At 33.4% G+C, this 21,756-nt stretch overlaps 1 protein-coding gene across 2 annotated transcripts in view; it reads right to left on the reverse strand.

The window, feature by feature from the left end:
• FBXL17 (F-box and leucine rich repeat protein 17) overlaps positions 1–21,756 on the reverse strand; it is a 491,291-nt gene that overhangs the window by 449,884 nt on the left and 19,651 nt on the right. For both annotated transcript variants that reach the window (XM_081230861.1, XM_081230860.1), the window contains one exon: positions 8,010–8,141. In XM_081230861.1, coding sequence (XP_081086987.1) covers positions 8,010–8,141 — 132 coding nt within the window. The remainder of the gene's footprint in view (positions 1–8,009; positions 8,142–21,756) is intronic.

Here is a 21,756-nt window from a genome sequence, read left to right on the forward strand (position 1 = left end):
CACACATACTCATTCTTTATGGTTTCCTATGCCTTTCAAATGATGGAATACAATTCTGTCATGCTCTTATCAAGATACCTCATAGATAAAAAAGATACCCACAGGAGAAAAATAGAAAATAGGAAAACAGATTAAAAAGAGAGACAGTAAGCTCTAACAAAGAATGTATAACGAATAAAAATGTATTTATTCTTTAGACTGAAAAATCTGCCAAATAACATTTTAACTTTTTTTTCAAGTGGATCTTTCAAATATCACTGAACAAAATAAAACCAATTTTATTAATCGTAAGAATGTACAAGTCAATGTAATTCAGACAAGAATAGAAATTATACTCTAGTTGATCAAACTCCATATTGTTAAAAAAAATATATTGTCCCAGAAAATACTCCTTGAGAACATTAATGACTCTGGCTAGATAAATTTGATACATGAAGAATGGCATCATTAATATAGTAACTAGATCAAAGAAACTTACTTATTTGAAAAGTCAGAAAACCACTGACTCTGCAACTTTAACCTATTTTTCAAGCTTTTATTTATATGCTTAAATCCACCTTCTTTTTAAAGCATGTTCCCAAAATACTGGAAGAAATATGTTTTTAAAAGTATGTTTAATTCAGCAGTAAGCCATCTGTCACTAAACCAACATTTATTGAATGACTATTATGTGTCAACACGCGGGTGGATGGGCTAAAAAGATAACTAGATACTCTCCACCCTCAAAAGAGTTGACAATCCATCAGCAAGATACAGCTGTAAACCATAATTACAGTTATTCATGGAGAGCAATTTGACATTATCTAGCAAAAATTTCAAAATGTACCCATCCTTGCTCCCTTTAATTACATTTCTAGAATAGATCCTAGAGAAATTCTCACAGATAAGCACAGAGACTTGCACAAAGATTTTACTGCAACACTGCCTATAATAGCAAAACAACAGAAGCAATATAAGTGTCCCTCAATATAAAATGGATAAACAGGAGATATATACATATATAGGATACTAAAAGTTTAAAAGAATGAATTACATATTCATTACGGCTAAATATCAAAACAACTTAAAAGTAAAAATGCAAACTGTAGATTGACATACTTTGTGAGACCAGATTTTAACCATATAATATCAGATATAAACTATCTGGGACCACATACTGAACAATATTATATTGTTGTTCATGGTATCCATTATGTCTGTTAAAGCAGTTGTTTTTTTAAGCATTTTAGATCATCACAGTAGTTGCCTCTAGAAAGAGATAGTGGAATAACATGGGATGCAAGACAAGAGACTTAAAGTTTATTTGCTTTATTAATTCAAGAAGAAGAAACAAATTTAACAAAATGTTAACAACTGTCGATGCCTAGGTGATGGGCATATATATGTTATTACTCTTTTCAGTATTCCAAATTTTTTTAATTTCCTAAAATTAAAAAAAAAATACAAGACCGAAAAATTTGATCACCTTTCACATTTGAAATCCCAAGTATAATCCCAATTACCAAGAGAAATATAAATTTCTTAGCATGACACTCAAGAAACTTAACAACCTGGTCCCCACCTTCCTTTAGAGACCCAACTATGAACACTTCGCCCACCAGCCTGATATAATCCTAATCTTACTTTAACACCCACCACTTATTAAACATTCCACATATCTTCCTGATGCCTTATCTTTGTTAATGATATCACTTTCCTCAAAAAAATGTTTGCTTGCATCACAATTGCCACATCACTATATATCATTCAAGATCCAGTTATAAATGTCACCTACTATTTATAGGACTTCCTGATTCCTCCCTAATCTCTCACACAAGTAACTATTTTGCGATTGGCATTTCCATAGCACTTATCACTAGAAAAGGATATTCTTTCTTTGGCAATATAACTCTTTTTAAATTCCTTAACACTTCTCATAGTGCTTGGCACATAGTAGGTATTCAAATGTTAATTCCACTGAAACATCTGAAACAGTGTTAAGGAACAGAGTAGAAAGTTACCAGTTCATTAATCCATTAAAATTTCTATTAAATACATCGAACAAAAATGAAATGGTATTTAGCTTCTGAATCCAAGTATCACAAAAAACACAATATTATGTTTCTGCCAAGTAAAAAATTTTGCATAATGAGTGCAATTCTACAAAAGTTCATTAGGTTCACATTTATACAGGATTAAAACCAACATTAAATACTATCTTGAAGACAGTTTTCCTCTTTGGTAATTTTACTAATTTTCCTAGAAAAGATTTCAGTGTATCATCCTTCTGCTCATGCTAATAGCTAATTTCCTCCTCTGATGTCTCACAACACCTGACAGTTAAGTGTTTTAATGGGGATAATGCCTTTCGGAAATTATTGCTTGGTTCAAAGGCATATATGGATTAGCTCCACCTGTGATGTATCCATGCAATCAAAGGTCTTGAGGACAAACTTTTGAGAATCCAACAGATCTGGGTTAGAATCTTGACTCTGACATTTATCTGTTGTTCCTTAACCTTTCTAGGCCTCAATTTCTTCATCTGTAAAATGGAATAAAAATAAACTACCTCATGGGGACTTCCCTGGCAGTCCAGAAGTTAAGACTCTGCACTTACAATGCAGGGGGTTCAATCCCTGGTCAGGAACTAAGATCCCACATGCCACAAGACACGGCCAAAAGATAAAAATAAATAAATAAAAAATTTAAAAAGTAAGCCACCTCATATGGTGGTTGTGAGGATTAATTATGTAAAACTACCCAGTGCCTGGTACATTATAAACAGTCAATGAGCTAACTATTATTAAATATTTTTAGATATCAAAAAATGACAGCAAAATACTGAAAGTATATAATAACAAGATGAAGTTTATTAACTTTAGGTCACCTTCTTTAGAATGCCATATTCATGTATCACTGTTTACTGGAAACTACCACTCTCGGTGTAAGTAAATGCCTCATCCATTCAGAGAGGAAAGGGCAATGAAGGCGAATACCTACCCTTGGAGACTTTGGAGGCTGAAGTGTTTACTTATAAAATGGAATTCTTCATAAATGTACATTATTTATGTCTGGGATTACAAGTAAACTCACTTCACAAGGAGTATCTGAGGAATAAGATAACAAGAATGTATTGGGGGTGTTGGGGGGTAGCAGGGACCAAATCCCTTAATGTATTAATTCAAAGTTGAAAAGTAAAAGAGTCAGGAAATGCAAGCCTTAATATAATGCTGAATTAGTTACTGTTATTTAAGCTCTGATGCAAATGCTTACCTTACTTACCCTAGTTGATGATAACATGGCTACCAGTCTATTCACTTAGCTGCTGCAACAACCTCACAATCACAGCAAGCAGCAAAAAAAGAATTAAACTGTGGGTAACTAACAGATGAAATCAGAACATAGTAAGTGACAGTAGGTACTGACACAGCCCAATTCAAACTGGTAGACTCCAGAAAGTGAACTCTGATACGGAGAGGAAGAAAAAAAAAAAAAAAATTTATTAAAGAACTTCCTACGTTTGGGACCATATATTTTGTACTTCACCTCAATCTCATTTAGTCTGATCCTCATAAAAACAAGTCTGAGGTAGTATTATATCTTTTCTACAAACAAGGAAATGAAAGTACAAAAATTAAGATAACTAACTGAATCACATGATTAAGAAACAGTAGGATCAAGACATGAATTGAGTTCAATTCAACTCACACTCAGTATTTGCCTCATTCATCCCAGAAGGAAGCAGAGAGAGGTAAATTTAGGTCCTACGTCATACATGTAAGCCTCCAAAGGATAATAAAATTAAAAACAATGAAAAAAAATGTTACAAATAATGTTACAGCAAGAGCCAAAAGACTATGGGAGATGGCACAGAACTGTAAAACTAGTAAAATAGTTCACCAGGAGGTTGAAAAAAGTAAAAGGTCATAATTAACCATTGGGAAATCAAATTTTAACCAGAAAACATTTACCATTTCCCTAAAACTTTCTAAAATCTATTCATAATACATCACTACTTTCTTGGGTAACTCAGAAATCTATACTAGTTTCATAACTCAACTCTACAGAGTAGAAGGCGTTAAAAAAATAAGCCAAATAAATATAAGACATAGAGATCTCTATCAAATATGCTGACCCTAGAACTTAGCATAGAAGCCATTTTCAAAATCGTAAAAGCCTAGTACTTTAGAACATCAGGTTGGATAACAAATGTAGATAATCTATCTGACCCCATCATTTTACAGCCAAATAAAAAGCTGCCCAAGACATAGGGAATGGACTTGAGGACACAGGGAGAGGGAAGGGTAAGCTGGGACGAAGTGAGAGAGTGGCACTGACATATATACACTACCAAATGTAAAACAGATAGCTAGTGGGAAGCAGCCACATAGCACAGGGAGATCAGCTTGGTGCTTTGTGACCACCTAGAGGGATGGGATAGGGAGGGTGGAAGGGAGACGCAAGAGGGAGGGGATATGGGGATATATGTATACATACAGCTGATTCACTTTGTTATACAGCAGAAACTAACACAACATTGTAAAGCAATTATACTCCAATAAAAATGTTTAAAAAAAAAGCAGCCCAAAGAGCTTCTGTCCAAAAAGTAGAGAAGCAGAATCTGGAGCAAGGAGAGTAAGGAAGCAGAGAAAATATACTTAATGAAGTTTCTAGATCATCAATAACTATACAGACAAACTAAATATGGCTTTAAAATAATTTTGTAGCCACTACTGCACAGAAGTGATACAAATGCTATAGCTAAAAGACGGCGACAGTTGGATATAATATGCTAGACACTCACTATAGTTGTATTCCTCAGATCTGTTTTTATAGTCTATACAACAGTTTTATAACAAATGCAAAATACATCCATGTAGGTGCATGGCAGTTGTCTCACTCAAAAATTACTAAAACAAAAACTCATTCTTTGGGGGTAAGATTTTACATGTATGTCCTCAATTATTTGCCTCACCATAAATCATCTGAGTACTAAGATGTCAGATCATTGTCCTCTTTCCACCTGAATAAAACTCCTTGTGATAAATACAGGAATCCTTTCTCTATGCTAAAGTGTACCTTACTTACAGTGCCACAAATAAGAATATTCAAGTATCTTGCTACTTTGTGTAAGATAGCAAGTTCACCTTGTAACACTCTAGATGCAACTATTATTTCATATATTTTTTTAAAATTTCCCTAAAACCATCTAAAGGACAAAATTAAAAATAAACCATAAATATCTGCAGAAACCATGTACGAGCATTTTATCTTTATAGTTACATCAAGGACACAAAGCTATGTCACTGAAATATACAAAGACAATGCTGCCATCTAAAGGCCAAGATATAATATGAAAAAAATGTATACTTAGTCATATACTGTCAATGTATAAAAACAACCAATTCGATATTTTAAAGTCAGCAAAGTTTATACTTTAAAAAAGCACTATGCTACGATTATTTTTAGGCTACACAATAAAACTCTAATATTATTTTGAGAAGATTCTTTTTGAGAAGACTGATAAGAGAATTAGCGAAATAATTTAGCTAATGATCAATATCTGCACAGGTAAAGTTCTGCTGGCATCCTTTCAGACACAATATTCTCCTGAGTACTGAATATTTCTATTAGTTGTTTATCCTATTTAATGATGTTTATTATTTCCTGTCTGTAATTAAATATACGGTATAATTATATATATGCATATATAAATATTATTTGCGTTTAATCCGACTATTATTTCTACTCACCCTTTTAAAAATATTCGTCATTAAAGGACTAACAATAATACATCTCAGAGTGAAAAAACCCAATCTACTTAAAATTGTAGCTTTGCAAGTAATTCAAATATTTCTCCTTATTTCATAAATTCTAAAAATACAAACTAAAGTTCCTATGGGAGACCAGTTATCAACAGCTCAACTGTTCAACAGAAAGAGTTCATACTATTCTAAATTTCCCTTTCTAAAAACCTTAAATTGAAAGAATTTCATTGAACTGAACTTTACTTAAGATTTAGCAAAATCACTTCTAATTTGCAATGAAATCAAAATGTTTACTGAATAACACTACATAGGAAACTGATTCCCTTAGCATTTAAGTATATAACACCTTTCTAATGGACCACAATATTAAAGAAATTTGAACGTAACTAGAACCTTCAAAACATATGGTTTAATTCCTTTGAAAAACCACTGACCAAAATTTTTAATGTGTCAAGAAAAATGTTTTTCTGGTTTTGCTCAACAAGAAAACAAATATTAATCACTCAACAAATATTCCCATTATGTGAGAAATATAAAAATTGTAAGCTGGGATTACCATCTTTTAATTTATCTTGAGTGTAAAGTGGAAACCAATGGACAACAAATATGGTCAAGTTCTCATAAAGACTACTAGTTTTTTATTGTCTCCTATGAGTCAGAGTTTATACTAGACAATTTAAGGACATTATATCATTTAATCCTCAAAACCACAACCTGCAAAAATACAAATACTAATAACCCCATTTGCAAAGGAGGTTCAAAGATCTTAAGTAACTTTCCCAAGGTCACAGTGCAAGTAAATGGATACTGGGATTCAAAAATTCATTCTCTCTTACCCAGAAGACCTTACTCTATCCACAAGAACATAATGTCTCAGGAGTGATTATTAAATTTGTATTAAATGTGAACAGGAATAGGAACTATTTTTACTGTGTAATTTCACAGAAAAAGATAATTCTACATGGTAATAAAAGTGTTTACTTTTAATTCATAGTATTTCAACTTTTCTAACTGTAATCTTTAAAAAAAAAAAAAGCATTATCTCACTTGAAGTGCTGAGGCTTCTAGAGACCTTTCAAAACTTACATTAATATGTAAATTTTGTAAACTAACTCCAAGGGGCAACAAAAAGATCTCGTTATTTTGAAGATACAGTTAAAAAGCAAATCTTCTTTGTAAATATACATATTCAGGACCACCTTGCCTACATTTTAATGTACAGTATTTTTCAACATTGAGAACTCTACTAATGCCTCCCCAGTGACAACTTTTTCTGTTAACCTGTACTATATACCTATCAAAGCAAAATTAAATGGATTTGGAATATTATTCAGCCATAAAAAGGAATGAAGCTCTGATACATGCTACAATAGGAATGAACTTTGAAAAAATATGGTATGTAAAAGAAGGCAGACACAGAAGACCACATATTGTGCGATTCTATTTATATGAAATGTCTGGAACAGACAAAAGTCCACAGAAAGTAGATTACCAGTTGCCATGGGATAGAGGAAGGGGGAATGAAGAGTGACAGCTAATGGGCACAAGGTTTCTTTTTGGGATAATAAAACTGTTCTAGAATTAGTAATGATGACTGCACAACTTTGTGAATATACTAACAAACACTGAACTGTACACTTTAAAAAGGTGACTTTTATGATATATAAAGTATATCTCAATAAGAGAAAATTACATGGCTTTAAATATATTTATAATATACAATAAGTGTAAATGAGTTACCTACACATGTGCTTAAAATATAATGTAAAACCTATGTAACTAAACTAGTAGTCTTTACAACTAAAAACAAGATTATCTGTCTCAATTTACTGAGTCCTATTTTACACCATACTAAGTGAAGGCTCTATTTCACAAGCATACATCTTCCTGAATATTAAAAATTCCTAACTATCTAAAATTACTACAATCCCTAGGGGAATCAGAAGGAACGACAACTACATACTTATGTTTGGCAGCCAAATTTAATTTTTTCAAATAATTTTTTCCACTGTCAGAGTTTAGAAAAAAGCATATTAGCACATGCTAATGAAGAATTTTTAACATGTAACTACCACATACAAGCACCCACACAGTTATAAAATCAATTTATACAAATCATTGTTTTGAGAAGATTCTTGCTTTTAAGTAGAATCTGCCTCTAAACCATCAAAAAATAAGCAGAAAAAATTTATAAGCTAAGTTATAAGGAATTCAAGAGTTAGAAACAAAATGAAAAACACAAGAATGGTAACAAGTACTTACTAATTTGTTTTCCTGCATGTATATTCTTTGTAATTTCAGACAGCCTTTAGCTATGACGATCATGCCTTCATCTGAGATCTTGTAACACTGGCCGAAATGAATATCTTTGAGTTCTCTGCATTTTGAGCCCAGCTGTAAACAAAGAGATTTGACTGAATGCTCCAAAAATAACAAACGTGACATATTTCGAGTGGGATTTTCATATAATTTTTTTAAATAGCCATACCAAAATTAAATAATTGCTTATAAATTACTCTTAAAATAGAATGTAGGCAATCTATCATTTAAAATAGTGTTGTGTAAGCCTTTTCACCTTCTAATTATCTTCTTGCTTCAACTGCCTCATATACTATATGCCCACCTAGGTGCCTAGATTCCATAACACTTCAAATTCATGTCTTAATTTCTCTTGAGTCTTTTTATCAGTCATAGTGTTAGACTGAGTGGAACACAGGTCCAAGGAATAAAACCAAGGTCCAAGAAGTGAGACAAAGGTCCAGTGAGTGAACGAATATTTAATTCAGGAGATTCTACTTCTAGTTCTGATTGCCCCAATGTATCATTTTTCTCCATCGGTTCATTTACTCTGTGAAAGAGAAAAAAGACTGAATATGCTATAGGCAATATTCTAGTTAATACTTATTTACACACTTATTGCATAAACTAAAAAAAAAAAAAGGACTAGTGGTTTCCTGATTGAAATCTCAAGGGTACCTTAAATAGTTACTGAACAGGTACAATGTTCCCCTTAAAAAACATTAAGTACAACAAAGAACAAATTACATAATTTCTTTTCAAAATCTACAGTAGAAATTAGATGATCTAAGCAAACTATAAATAAATGTTTTATAAGTATTACATATAAAGAAAGTCATCTTAGAGATAAAATAATAAACTTTAGTAAAAACCTATATATCAAAAATTGTCTAAAAAATTACATTAAGACAATAAAATCCAGTTTGGCAAGGGTTCAAAGTGTGCTGATATACCACTGGTAAGAGTGTAAAATTAGTACTAAAATTCTTCTTGGAGGGCTAGTTAGCATAAATGAAAAAATTTTATAAAATTTGCCTGAAAATTATGACTCAGCTTCTAAATATTTACCAAAAAATGTAAGAGGGATGGATAATTGTACAGATACATAGTAAAGTCAACATACTACAACGTTAATTATACAATCGATGTAGTGGGTATACGGGTGTTCACTGTAAAATTCTTTCAAATTTTCCATATATTTAAAATTATTCATAAAGACTATTGGAATAATTAACTAAAGGTGTTTGGTAAGATTTAGCTTCAAGAAATTAGCACAAGAATTTTTTTTTAAATAGTGAAATACAGAAAACCTAAAGTTATAAATTAGGGTGTTTTCATAAAATTGAGTATTATATAGCCATTAAATTGAAGTAAACACTTGACAAATAAAAACTGTACATGTTTTTATAATACAATTCAATTTTTATAAACAAATTAGGCACATTTAAATATACATATACATATTTAATTATACACATGTATATAGAAAAGAGATAAAATATACACCAAGGTGTTTACAGTGGTTATTTCTGATCAGTGCAATAATGGGTACTGTTCTTTTTTTCTTTTCTGTCAGTCTTCTCACATCTTTTTAAAAATAAATATTTTTGTAATAAAAACTTTCAAGTCCTGTTTCAAGTAAAGTAATGATATTATCAGAAAGATATGCAATTTCAGTTAGTTTTTCCAGGGATGGTGATATATACAAGCCATCTTATTTTAATCTAGGTAACACTATAACCAATTATATATTCCACTAGAAATGTAAACTCCATGAAGACAGAAGCTTGTTTAACTAACATAGGCCTGGTGCCCAAGTGTCTTACAGGCAGTTGATACTTAGTAAATATTTGTTGAATGAATGAAAAGGCTGATCAGAGTTATTCACTGTAAAGAGGCCTCTTTGAAAAATGGACAAATAAAGGAAACCATGATTATGGTCTCATATACCACCATGTTCTATTTAATTCAAGAGTTCTAAATTGGGTCCACAGGTGGAAATCAGGGATTCCAGGAAAATGGATGAGAAAAAAAAAAAAAGAGTACATTTTTATTTTCTTACTATTCTCTAAATGAACTTTAGCTTTTCCTTCACTTATTAAACAGAAAATCACAGTAGTTTAGCAGTATGTGTGACTCTGTAAACAACAGAAATCAAAGATAATTTCACATAACACTACTGTTATTGCAGATAGTGAAGTATCATTTTGTTCATCAGTATTCATCATGTTTATTAGATCTACTACCAGATCTTATAATGCATTAAAGAGGCACATATATTTCTAGAACAAACTTACAATGTCATGTTACTTAGACCCAAGAAAGCTGAATCCAAAGCCAATAGTGGGGAAAGCAGAAAAGCAATATGATAATCACTACAAAACTCCCAATAAGCTCACATATGTCTGGCAGTGAGGGCGAGGTTGGTGTTAAAACCACCAGGATTCTTGAAAGTCTACTTAAGAAGTAGTTAACCACTCAGATCACCTCCTCATTTCTGCACAGCCTGCCCCTGCCCACTCTCTCACAATAGCAAGAGACGGGAGTTCACTGAGGGGAGTAAACCATAGGGTCTTTGGGGTATGCCATGCACAGCTGACAGCAGAAGCACCCTCCAGAAAATGTGGGGATGTGAAAGTTTATACAGTGAAAATGGAGGAATTAAAAGAAATAATTCTATAAAATGTTCCAAGATGAAAGGATATGGACTTCCAGACTAAAAGGACTCACTCATATGTCCAATACAAATGACAAAAGCAGACCCGTATCAAGGCAAATCATCATAAAATTTCATAATCGTAGGTATAAAAATATTCTAGACTTCTAGTGAGAATCAGATTTCATACAGAGGATTAAGGATAAAAAAGGCAACAAACTTCTTAATTATTTAAGAAGAATAATTATTTCAAACCTAGAATACTGTACTCAGGATTCAGACTATGAATTAAGTGTGAGGGTAGAATAGAGATATTTTCAGACATGCAAGCTCTCAAAAGATGTACCTCCCATATATTCTTTATCAGGAAGCTATTACAATCTGTGCTCTACAAAACATGAGAATACATCAAGAGAAAGAACACATGACATCTAGGTAATAGGACATCTAATAGAACAGCAAGGTGAGGAAAACATTGAGAATAAGGGTGAAGATAAGGTACTAAGATGACCATTAATGCAAGAGTAGTTATATACAGTAAGTCCAGACTGCTGTCTACTTTAAGAAAATAAATTCGACTAAGTAAATATACATAGGTATACTAAAGCAACTGGGGGAAAGCTGTGGACTCCATATTAAGATATAAAAACTAAGTAAACTAAATGAGGACAAAAAGACATTTATTCATTCCAATAAAAACAAAATTCCAGAGGGGAAAAAAAAGGTAGGTAATTATAAAATGTAAATACTGAATACTTATTTAATAAAAATTATAACAGAATTATTTTGACACAATGAGGGCATAGGAGATAGAAAAGGATAGTGAGCTAAATCCTCATCTTTCCATAGCAAGGAAATAGCAGAGATCAGCGGTCCGCAACCTTTTTGGCACCAGGGACTGGTTTCGTGGAAGACAATTTTCCCACGGATGCAGGGGAGGGAGGTTCAGGTGATAATGCAAGCGATGGGGAGTGATAAGAAGTGGCAGATGAAGCTTCACTCACCTGCTGCTCAGCTCCTGCTGTGCACCCCGGGGGTTGGGGACCCCTGGGATGGTCTAAAATGGATAAATCAAGAAAATACATACAGACATAGATGGCAAATGCTTCTTCTCTACCACTGCTTCCTTCTTCTGGACGGAGTTCAACTGGTCTAACTTCTGGTCTCTACACTGATTAGTTTGTATTTAATAAGCTGAACATGTTCAGTTCATCTCTATCTTTTTTCCGCTTGAGGACAAACTGCCCACAAGGAGCAAACATCTACTTCTACATTTGCAGGACACTGCGGGTCCATCCTAGTAGATGACGACTGGGTCGCCTGGCCAAACTCCAGCATTTGAGTTAACAAGTCTATTTAACTCTATTACTAAGCAACATTCCCAATCTAGCCTTTCTGTGTAATAAAGTTGGTGTTTTTCCTCTGTCACTATTCCAGTGTCTTATTTGTCAATTTATTGAGATGCTGGAGCAATAAAGAGACTTCAACACTTAGTGCACCAGCCAGGTGATCTCTTCCTGTATCAAGTTTACCCCCATTAACTCTTTTTTTTTTTAAGTTTTTTTTTGATGTGGACCATTTTAAAGTCTTTATTGAATTTCTTACAATACTGCTTCTGTGTTTTTTTATGTTTTGGTTTTTTGGCCGTGAGGCATGTGGGAACTTACTTCCCCGACCAGGGATTGAACCCACACCCCCTGCATTGGAAGGTGAAGTCTTAACCGCTGGACTGCCAGGGAAGTCCCCCCCTCCTTAAGTCCCCCCCTCCTCTTACCTTATCCCAGCAAAACGTCAGTACAGCTAAAGGATCTACAAACACCTCAAAATTACCTCCATAACACTTCCTACTTTACCAAAGAACATTCTGAAATAATAACTACTCATCATAAGATACCTATCTGGCTGATATTGACGGGATGCATACCACCACTCACCTTGGTTGGATACTGGAAAACTCCTCCCTGAGGGCCCTTCCAGGTAAGAGAGGTTATCAACCTTGTGAAATTTTAGCTCCAACCACACCTATCCATTCACACCCAGCCTGTCCTTCATTGCTATTTGCACCTGACACTCATGCCAGGTACAATCCTAACTCTCACTCTTCACCAAGTAAATGGTCTTAGTTACCTAAGACATAGAAGCCCAGTATGTCATTTAAGAGGTTCTGAATCTTTATCAATACAAGTCCAATATCTAGTTCCCTAGAAAAGGTGCAAGTCAGATGGACAGTAATAGAAGCCTTCCTCTAACTCTAATAATGTGTCAAGGGCACCCATCAGTCAACCCTGAAGGAAATCATTTAATGAAAAGGGTATTAGTAGCCACTTTATCACTTAAATGAAGCTAGTCCACCTAGTAATCCATGGTTCATTTTAGCACATGACAGTAATTAGAACTGCAAATGGACTAAAGTAAATAAACATAATATAAAAAGGACTGTCTTTGATTTATTCTTTTCTTCTTTGTAATAATCATTTAAGATTATTCACAATTTTGCTCAAGAACTCCAAAGGTATTTTTCAAATTTTTCTATAAATAGTTGGAGGTGATTTTCCCAGCATCTCAAAATTTAATTAAAATTTTGCACACCATCCTTGAGAATTTACAAAAGAGAATTTGTTTTAACAAGCTATACGTTGTTACTGGGTTATTTTTGTAATAAAACAAACACCTTAGGAAGTATATACTTCGACAAAGAATCTAGATAACTGAAACCAGAACATGGAACCCACTGGGATAAAAATAAGATCAGGTCTTCCAATGTCACACGAAATCTGCTCAAAACCAGTATTAAGAACATTTTTTTAGGGCTTCCCTGGTGGCGCAGTGGTTGAGAGTCCGCCTGCCAATGCAGGGGACACGGGTTCGTGCCCCGGTCTGGGAAGATCCCACATGCCGCGGGGCGGCCAGGCCTGTGAGCCATGGCTGCTGGGCCTGCGTGTCCACGGCCTGTGCTCCGCAACGGGAGAGGCCACAGCAGTGAGAAGCCCACGTAATGCAAAAAAAAAAAAAAAAAAAGAACATATTTTTAAAACATGAGGTATGCCACCTTCAACAGAAGAGGGAAGCTGTTCCTTCTACTTTCCATTCCCAATATGTCACCACCGTCACTATTATACACATGCAAAAGAAAACAGTGAAGAAAACCCAATCCATATCTTCTAGTAACTTCACCCAACTATGCTAACTATTCATGTTTGTGAAATTATAAAAATGACAATTTCATAATTTGATTCATTAGTTTCATCATTTGTAGTAGAGTAGTACAGACAATGAGATATGAAAGCAAATTTTTCAAACTGCCACTCATCTGACCCTCTTTAAGGACTCAAATTTGAACCTTTTTCCTAGATTTATGTTGTCTAACTTTGCCTCATTTAAAGAACATTCCATTTAATACAATGAAAATATGCTACATAAGCTCCCAAAATGTGTACCAATACTATTTCTTAGTTGTACTAGCATGATGTATAATTAAAACTCAAGAGTAAATGAAAATTGAGAACATACATGGAATAATCACTTGATTAATTTGTTACACACTAAAAACATTTTTTATTTTTTAGAAAACCAGCAAAAATGCTATTTTAGTACCAGTACATAGAAACATTTGTTACTTATTAATGTTTCAAACTTTAAAATACTGTGATTAAAACTTTTGCAGCAGTGGGCTTCCCTGGTGGCGCAGTGGTTGAGAGTCCACCTGCTGATGCAGGGGACATGGGTTCGTGCACCGGTCCGGGAAGATCCCACATGCCGCAGAGTGGCAGGGCCCGTGAGCCATGGCTGCTGAGCCTGTGCGTCCGGAGCCTGTGCTCCACAACGGGAGAGGCCACAACAGTGAGAGGCCCGCGTACCGCAAAAAAAAAAAAAAAAAAAAACTTTTGCAGCTTAACTTTAAAAACATGGGAAGCCATCAAATGTCCACCAACAGGTGAGTAGAAAAAAATATGGTTTATACATACACTAGAATATTATTCAGCCATAAAATAGAATGAAACTGATATATGCTACAACATAGATAAACACTGAAAACATTATGCAAGTGAAATAAGCCAGACACAAGAGTTAATATTGTATGATTCTACTTACAGGAGGTAGCTAGATAGGCCCAGAAAGTATGCTAATTAGAAATTATAATAGAGCCTACAATGGTTACACAACATTGTGAACACACTTAAAGTCACTGGAACTGCACACTCAAAAGCTGTTAAAATGGTAAATATTATGTAGATTTTGCCACAGTAAAAAAAATCAACACAATGAAACAGCAAATGTCAATAAAACCTGAGATGAAAAAAAACAGTCAAGAGAAAGTGATATTTCTTCCCAAACCTGTTTTTTCTAATTATAATTATTATAACATAATTACATTAGATATTAAATAAACCGACAAATGAGAAGGAAAAAGAAAGCTCTTGCTAAAAAAAGTAGGTTGAATGTTTTATGTTCAATGAAAGCAAGCCATAAAAAAGTGCTGATGAATTAGTTTTCAGTGACAACTATAAAGTTACAAAATATTGGGAAAATCATATTCTAAAACAAGCTGCACCCATATTCCTTCATAAGTAGTGACCACCTGTCCCACTTCAATTAAAAAAAAAACAACAACTGAAAATCATGGGTGCCACATCATTGTTATAGTTTAAGTAAAATAAAGTCGAACTCTAACTAGCTATCTCTAACTCTAGAAAAAGGCCCTGACCCTATATCAAAAGACTCACTAATGAATCTACAGTTACATAGCATTTTTTAATTAAAATGTTTATAGTACATATTGATTTTTGTGATTCTATCATTTAACTGATTTTCAGTTAACTGACCAGCTTCCATCCTCAGGCCCAGAAGGTCTATGCTGAATTATAACAATGCCTACCTATACCTCACTGGGTTGTGGAGAAGATCTAAAAAAAAATAACACAAATGGAAATGCTTATTAAGGCACACTGCAAAGCATATAAAAGCACTAAATAAATGTTTTATATCTCTATTATTATTAATGGGTAAAGAAGGAAGCTATTAGAACACTATTTATTAGGATTCATGTGAAGGGAACTTTTTAGAAGTATTCAATACTATAAAGATAAATTTCCAGAAAGAAGCCTTCTTGAATTACATGAAGGCTCAATACTACCAGTTACAGATGGAAAACTTTCTCTCTAGTCATTGAACTGAAAATTCCAGCTTAACATCCTAGATATGATTCCATATGACATGATTCAGAGATCAAGCAAAATTTAGAGAATATTGGCTCCATATCTTCCCAACTATGTGAACTTGGACAAGTTACTTAACTTCCAAAAGATTCAACTTTTCATCCTGAAATACCTCAGCGCTGCTGTGAAGATTAAATTGGACAACAAAACAAAATACAATGCCTGTCATATAGAACGCACCCAAAATATATTTACTTCCCTTTGCAAATTGTGATGCTAATTTAGAAACAGAATACTTAAAACATTCTTAAACTACCTAAATGTAACACATTTTGATAAAGGAGGCTTTTCAAGATCTCTAGTTTCTCAGTCTCATTATAAATATCACTTATCATTATAGGGATAAAATGAGTGTCATGTAATCTGAAAAGGGGAGGAAATGAGCTAAGTGGATTTAGTATGAACTCAAGACATCCCTGCCCATGCGCAGCAAAGAAGACCCAATGCAACCAAAAATAAAAAAAATAAAAAAAATAAAAGACATCCCTGGATAAGAATGCCAGACCTATCACTTATTACTTTATCTCAGGTAAATTACTTATGGTCTCTCTGTAACTGCTTCCTCATCGATAAAAATGAAATAATACCTATCTCACAGAGTGGCTGCAAATCAAAAGAGAAATTAAATGTATGAAAATATAGTTAGAATATATGAACAGTGCCCTACCCATGGTAGATACTCATAAAGGTTACATACTTGCTCTTTACTTAGTTGACTGAATATCACTAGAACATGTAAAGATAGATGAGACTGACATTTTCCTTTATCTCACAGAAATTCAGCATCTAAAAACAAGTAATGTTTCTTTTTTCCTTTATTGTGGTAAAATATATCAAACATGAAAATTGCTATTTAACCATATATAGGTATATAATTCAGTGACATTATATTCACAGTGTTGTGCAACCAACACCACTCTTTCCAAAACTTTTTCATCACCCCAAATAGAAACTCCCTACCCATTAAGCAACAAGTACCCATTTCCTACTTCCCCTAGCCCCTGAAGCCCTCTACCTACATTCTGTTTCTGTGAATTTGCCTATACTGGGTAATTCATATAAGTAGAAACTTATAAAACTTGTTCTTTGTGTCTGGCCTATTTAACTTTGCATATGTTTTCAAAGTTCATTCATGTGGTAACATGTACAGTGTTTCACTCCATTATAAGGCTGAATAATATTTCATTGCATGACATACATTTCATTCATTCATTCATCTCTTAATGGACAGTTGGGTTGTTTCTACCCCTTGGCTATTGTGAATAATGATACAATGAAAATAAGTGAACAAGTATCTATTTGAGTCACTGTTTTCAATTATTTGGGGTAAACATCTAGGTGGAATTGCTGGGTCAAATGATAGTTCTATGTTTAATCTTTTGAGGAACCACCAAACTGTTTTCCACAGTATGTGCACCATTTATATTCCCACTAGCGATGTATGAAGATTCCAATTTCTCCACATCCGAAGAAGCACTTTCTTATTTTCTGGTTTTTGCTTTTCTTTTTTTTTTTTAATATCCATTGGAGTAGGTGTGAAGTGATGTCTCATGATTTTCATTTGCAATTCTCTAATGACTAATGATGATGAGCATCTTCTCATGTGCTTGAGGGCCATTTGTATTTTTCCTTTGGATAAATATCTACTCAAGTATTTTGCCAATTTTTCAATTGAGTTTGGGGGGGTTATTGTTGGATGGTAAGAGTTCTTTATATATTCTGGATATTAAGCCCTTATCAAATATATGATTTCTACACATTTTCTCTCATTTTATGGGTTGTCTGTTCACTCTCTTGAGCATGTCATTTGAAAAAAAAAGTTTTTAATTCTAATCAACTCCACCTTATCTGTTTTATACTTTTCTTGCCTATTCTTTTGGTGTCATATTTAAGAAACCATTACTAAATCCAAGGTCATGAAGATTTGTACCTATACATTCTTCATAGAGTTTTACAGTTTTAGCTCTTAAAGTTAGTTCTTTGATCCATTCAGAATTAATTTTTGTAGATGGTATAAGGTAAGGGTCCAGTTTCACTCTTTTGCATGTGGACATCTACTTTTCCCAGCACCATTTCTTGAAGAGTGTTCCTTCCCCCAGTGAATGTTCTTGCCACCGTGGTAAAAAAAATCAACTGACCACAGGTGTAAGGGTTTACTTCTGGACTCCCAATTCTACTCCATTGGTCTATATGTCAATCCTTATGCTAATATCACATGGTTTTATTTACTGTACCTTTGTAGTAAGTTTTAAAATAAAGAAGTATGAATCCTCCAGCTTTGTTCTTTGGATTCAAGATTGCTGTGACTCTTCTACATCCCTTAAAATTCCTTATGAATTTTAGGATGGATTTTCCATTTCTGCAAAAACCACCATTGGAATTTTAATAGGGATTGCATCAAATCTGTAGCCCACTTTGGGTAGTATTATCTTAACAATATTAAGTCTTCCAATTCACAAGCTCAAGATGGCTTTACGTTTATTTAGGTCCCCTTTCTTTCAAAAATGTTTTGCCATTTTCAGTGTATAAGTCTTGCGTTTGCTTGACTAAATTTACTCCTATTTTATTATTATGGATGCCATTATAAATGGAATTATTCATTTACTAGGCCAAACAGTTTTTTTGTGGATTCTTTAGGGTTTACCGTATAAAAAATATTATCTGCAAATAGAGATAGTTTTTTGTCTTCCTTTCCAATTAGGAAGCTTTTTATTTCTTTGTCTTTCCTAACTGCTCTGGCTAGAACTTCCAATACAATTTTGAACTGAAGTGGCAAAAGTTGGGCATCCTTGTTTTGTTCCTGAACTTAGGGGAAAAGTTTTCAGCTATTCACCACTGAGTATGATATTAGCTGTAGCTTAGTCACATCTGACCTTTATTATGTTGAGAAAGACCCTTCTATTCCTAGTTTATTGTGTGTGTGTTTTTTTTATCATGAAAAGGTGTTGGATTTCACCAAATGCATTTTCTGAGCTAATTAAGATGATTATGTGGGTTTTTTTCCTTCATTCTGGTAATGTGGTGTATTACATTGACTGATTTTTGTAAGTTGAGTCACCCTTGCATTCATGGGATAAATCTTACTTGGCCATAGTATATAACCCTTTTAATATGTTGTTGACTTCTGTTTGCTATGTTTTTTTGAGGATTTTTGCATCTATAGTCATTAAGGATGTTGGTCTCTAGTTGTCTTCTCTTGTAGTGTCTTTGTCTGGCTTCAGAATCAGGGTAATGCTGGCCTTGTAGGAATTAGCAAGTGTTGCCTTCTTTTAAGTATTTTGAAAGAGTTTGAGAAGGATTGGTATTAATTCTTCTTTATCTGTTAAACCAAATTCAACAGAGAAGCCATCTGATTCCTGACTTTGCTTTGTTGGGAGGATTTTTATTACTGATTCCATCTCCTTACTTGTTACAAATCTGTTCAGATTTTCTACTTATCCCTGAGTCAGTTTTTGTAGTTTTTACATTTCTAGGAATTTACCCATTCCATCTAGGCAATCCAGTTTGTGGTATACATAGTGGTTCATAATTTTCTTGTATAATCCTTTTTATTTCTATAAAGTTAGTGGTAATATCTACTCTTAAATTTCTGATTTAGTAAGTTGAATCTTCTATTTTTCTTAGTCAATATAGTTAAAGGTTTGTCATTTTTGTTGGTACTTTTGAAGAAACCAGTTTTGGTTTCATTGATTTTATCTATAATTTTTCTGTTTTCTAGTTCATTTATCTCTGCTCTGATCATTATTTCCTTCCTTCTGTTAGCTTTGGGTTTAGTTTGCTCTTTTTTTTCAAGTGCTTCCAGGAATACAATTAAGTTACTAATTTCAGATTTTTCTTCCTTTGTAAACATAAACTTTTACAGCTATAAATTTCTCTCTAAACATTATTTTTGTTGCCATAATTTTTGCTATACTGTCTTCATTTCCATTCATTTCAAGATATTTTCTAATTTCCCTTGCAATTTCTTCAATGTTCAATTGGTTGTGCAAGGGTATGCTGTTTAACTTCCACATATTTGTGTATTTTCCAGTTTTCTTTGTGTTACTGATTCTTAGATTCACGTCATTATAGTCAAAAAAGATACTTGCATGGTTTCAATCTTCCCAGATTTATTAAAAGTTGTTTTATGGTCCAAAATATCATCTAATCTTAAGAATATTCCATGTGTACTCTTCTGTTGTTTAGTGTAGACTACTGTATACGCCTGTTAGGTATAACTGGCATACAGCATTGTTCAAGTCCTCTAGTTTCTTGTTGATCTTTTTCTGGTTGTTCTCTCCATTACCGAAAGTAGATTATATTAAAGTTTCCAACTATTAATGTAAAACTGTCTTTTCCTCCCTTCAAGTCTTTCCATTTTTGCTTCATATATTTAGGGGCTGTGTTGTTTGAGTCATATATGTTTATAATTGCTATATCTTCCTGATTAATTGAAACTTTTATCAATACATAATGACCTTCATTGTTTCCTGCAACCTTTTTTCTCTTAAAATTGATTTTTTTTCTGGTGATAATACAGATCTTCCTCAATTTACAATGGGCTTACATCCTGATAAACCCATCGTAAATTGAAAATATCGTAAGTCAAAAATGCATTAATACACTTAACCCACTGAACATCATAGCTGAGCCTAGCATAACTTAAATGGGCTCAGAACACTTATATTAGCCTATAGTTGGGCAAAACCATCTAACATGAAGCCTGTTTTATAATAAAGTGTTAAGTATCTTATGTAATTTCACTGAAATTGAAAAAGAGAACAGTTGTATGGGTACAGAATGGTTATAAGTGTATCAGTTGTTTACCCTCATGATTGTGTGGCTGACTGGGAGCTGCAGCTCACTGCTACTGTCCAGCATCATGAGAGAGTGTCACACCACATATTGCTAGCCTGGGAAAAGATGAAAATTTAAAATCTGAAGTACAGTTTCTACTGAATGCATATGGCTTTCACACCATCATAAAGTTGAAAACTTTTAAGTTGAACCATCATAAGCTGGGGACCATCTGTATAGCCACTCTAGCTCTGATTATTAGTATTTGAGTGGAATATCTTTTCCCATTCTTTTACTTTCAACCTCATTGTGTCTTATCTGAAATGAGTCTCTTTTAGAGATAATAATCAATGCATGATTGATTATTTTTTATTCTGCCAATCTTTGCCTTTTAGAGAATTTAATCTATTTATATTTAAAGTACTGATATGGAAGGATTTATTTCCACCGTTTAGCTATTCATTTACTGTATGTTTCATACTTTTTTTATTGTTGTTCCTCAGCTCCTCCATTACTGCACTTTTTGTATTTGGTAGATTTTATGCAGTGTACCATTTGATTCTCTTCTTATTACTTTCATGTATATATTTTAGTTATTTTTTTAATGGTTATCATGGAGATTACAATTAACATCTGAAACTTATAACCTTATTTGAATATTACCATGTTGGTTTCAACAGTATACACCCTATTCCTGTACATCTCTATCCCTCCTACTTTATATGGTTATTACCACAGATGATACATTATGTGCCCATTAACAAAGATTTATAAATACTGTTCTATACATGTGCCTTTTAAATCATATAGAAAAAAATAGTTAAAAACCAAAAATACAATAAAGCTATCTTTTACATTTACCTATGTGGTTACTTATACTCGCATTCTTTTTTTCTTCATATGGCTTTCAGTTACTATCTAGTGTCTTTTTATTTCAGCCTGAAGAACTCTCTTTACCACTTCTTGTAAGGCAAGTCTACGAACTTCCTCAGTTTTTGTTTACCTTGGAATATCTTAATGTCACCTTTATTCTTGGAGAACAGTTTTGCCAGATACAGAGTTC

This window comes from Mesoplodon bidens (genome assembly GCF_964165515.1).
Source record: "Mesoplodon bidens genome assembly, chromosome: 4".
Classification (NCBI taxonomy): Eukaryota; Metazoa; Chordata; class Mammalia; order Artiodactyla; family Ziphiidae; genus Mesoplodon; species Mesoplodon bidens.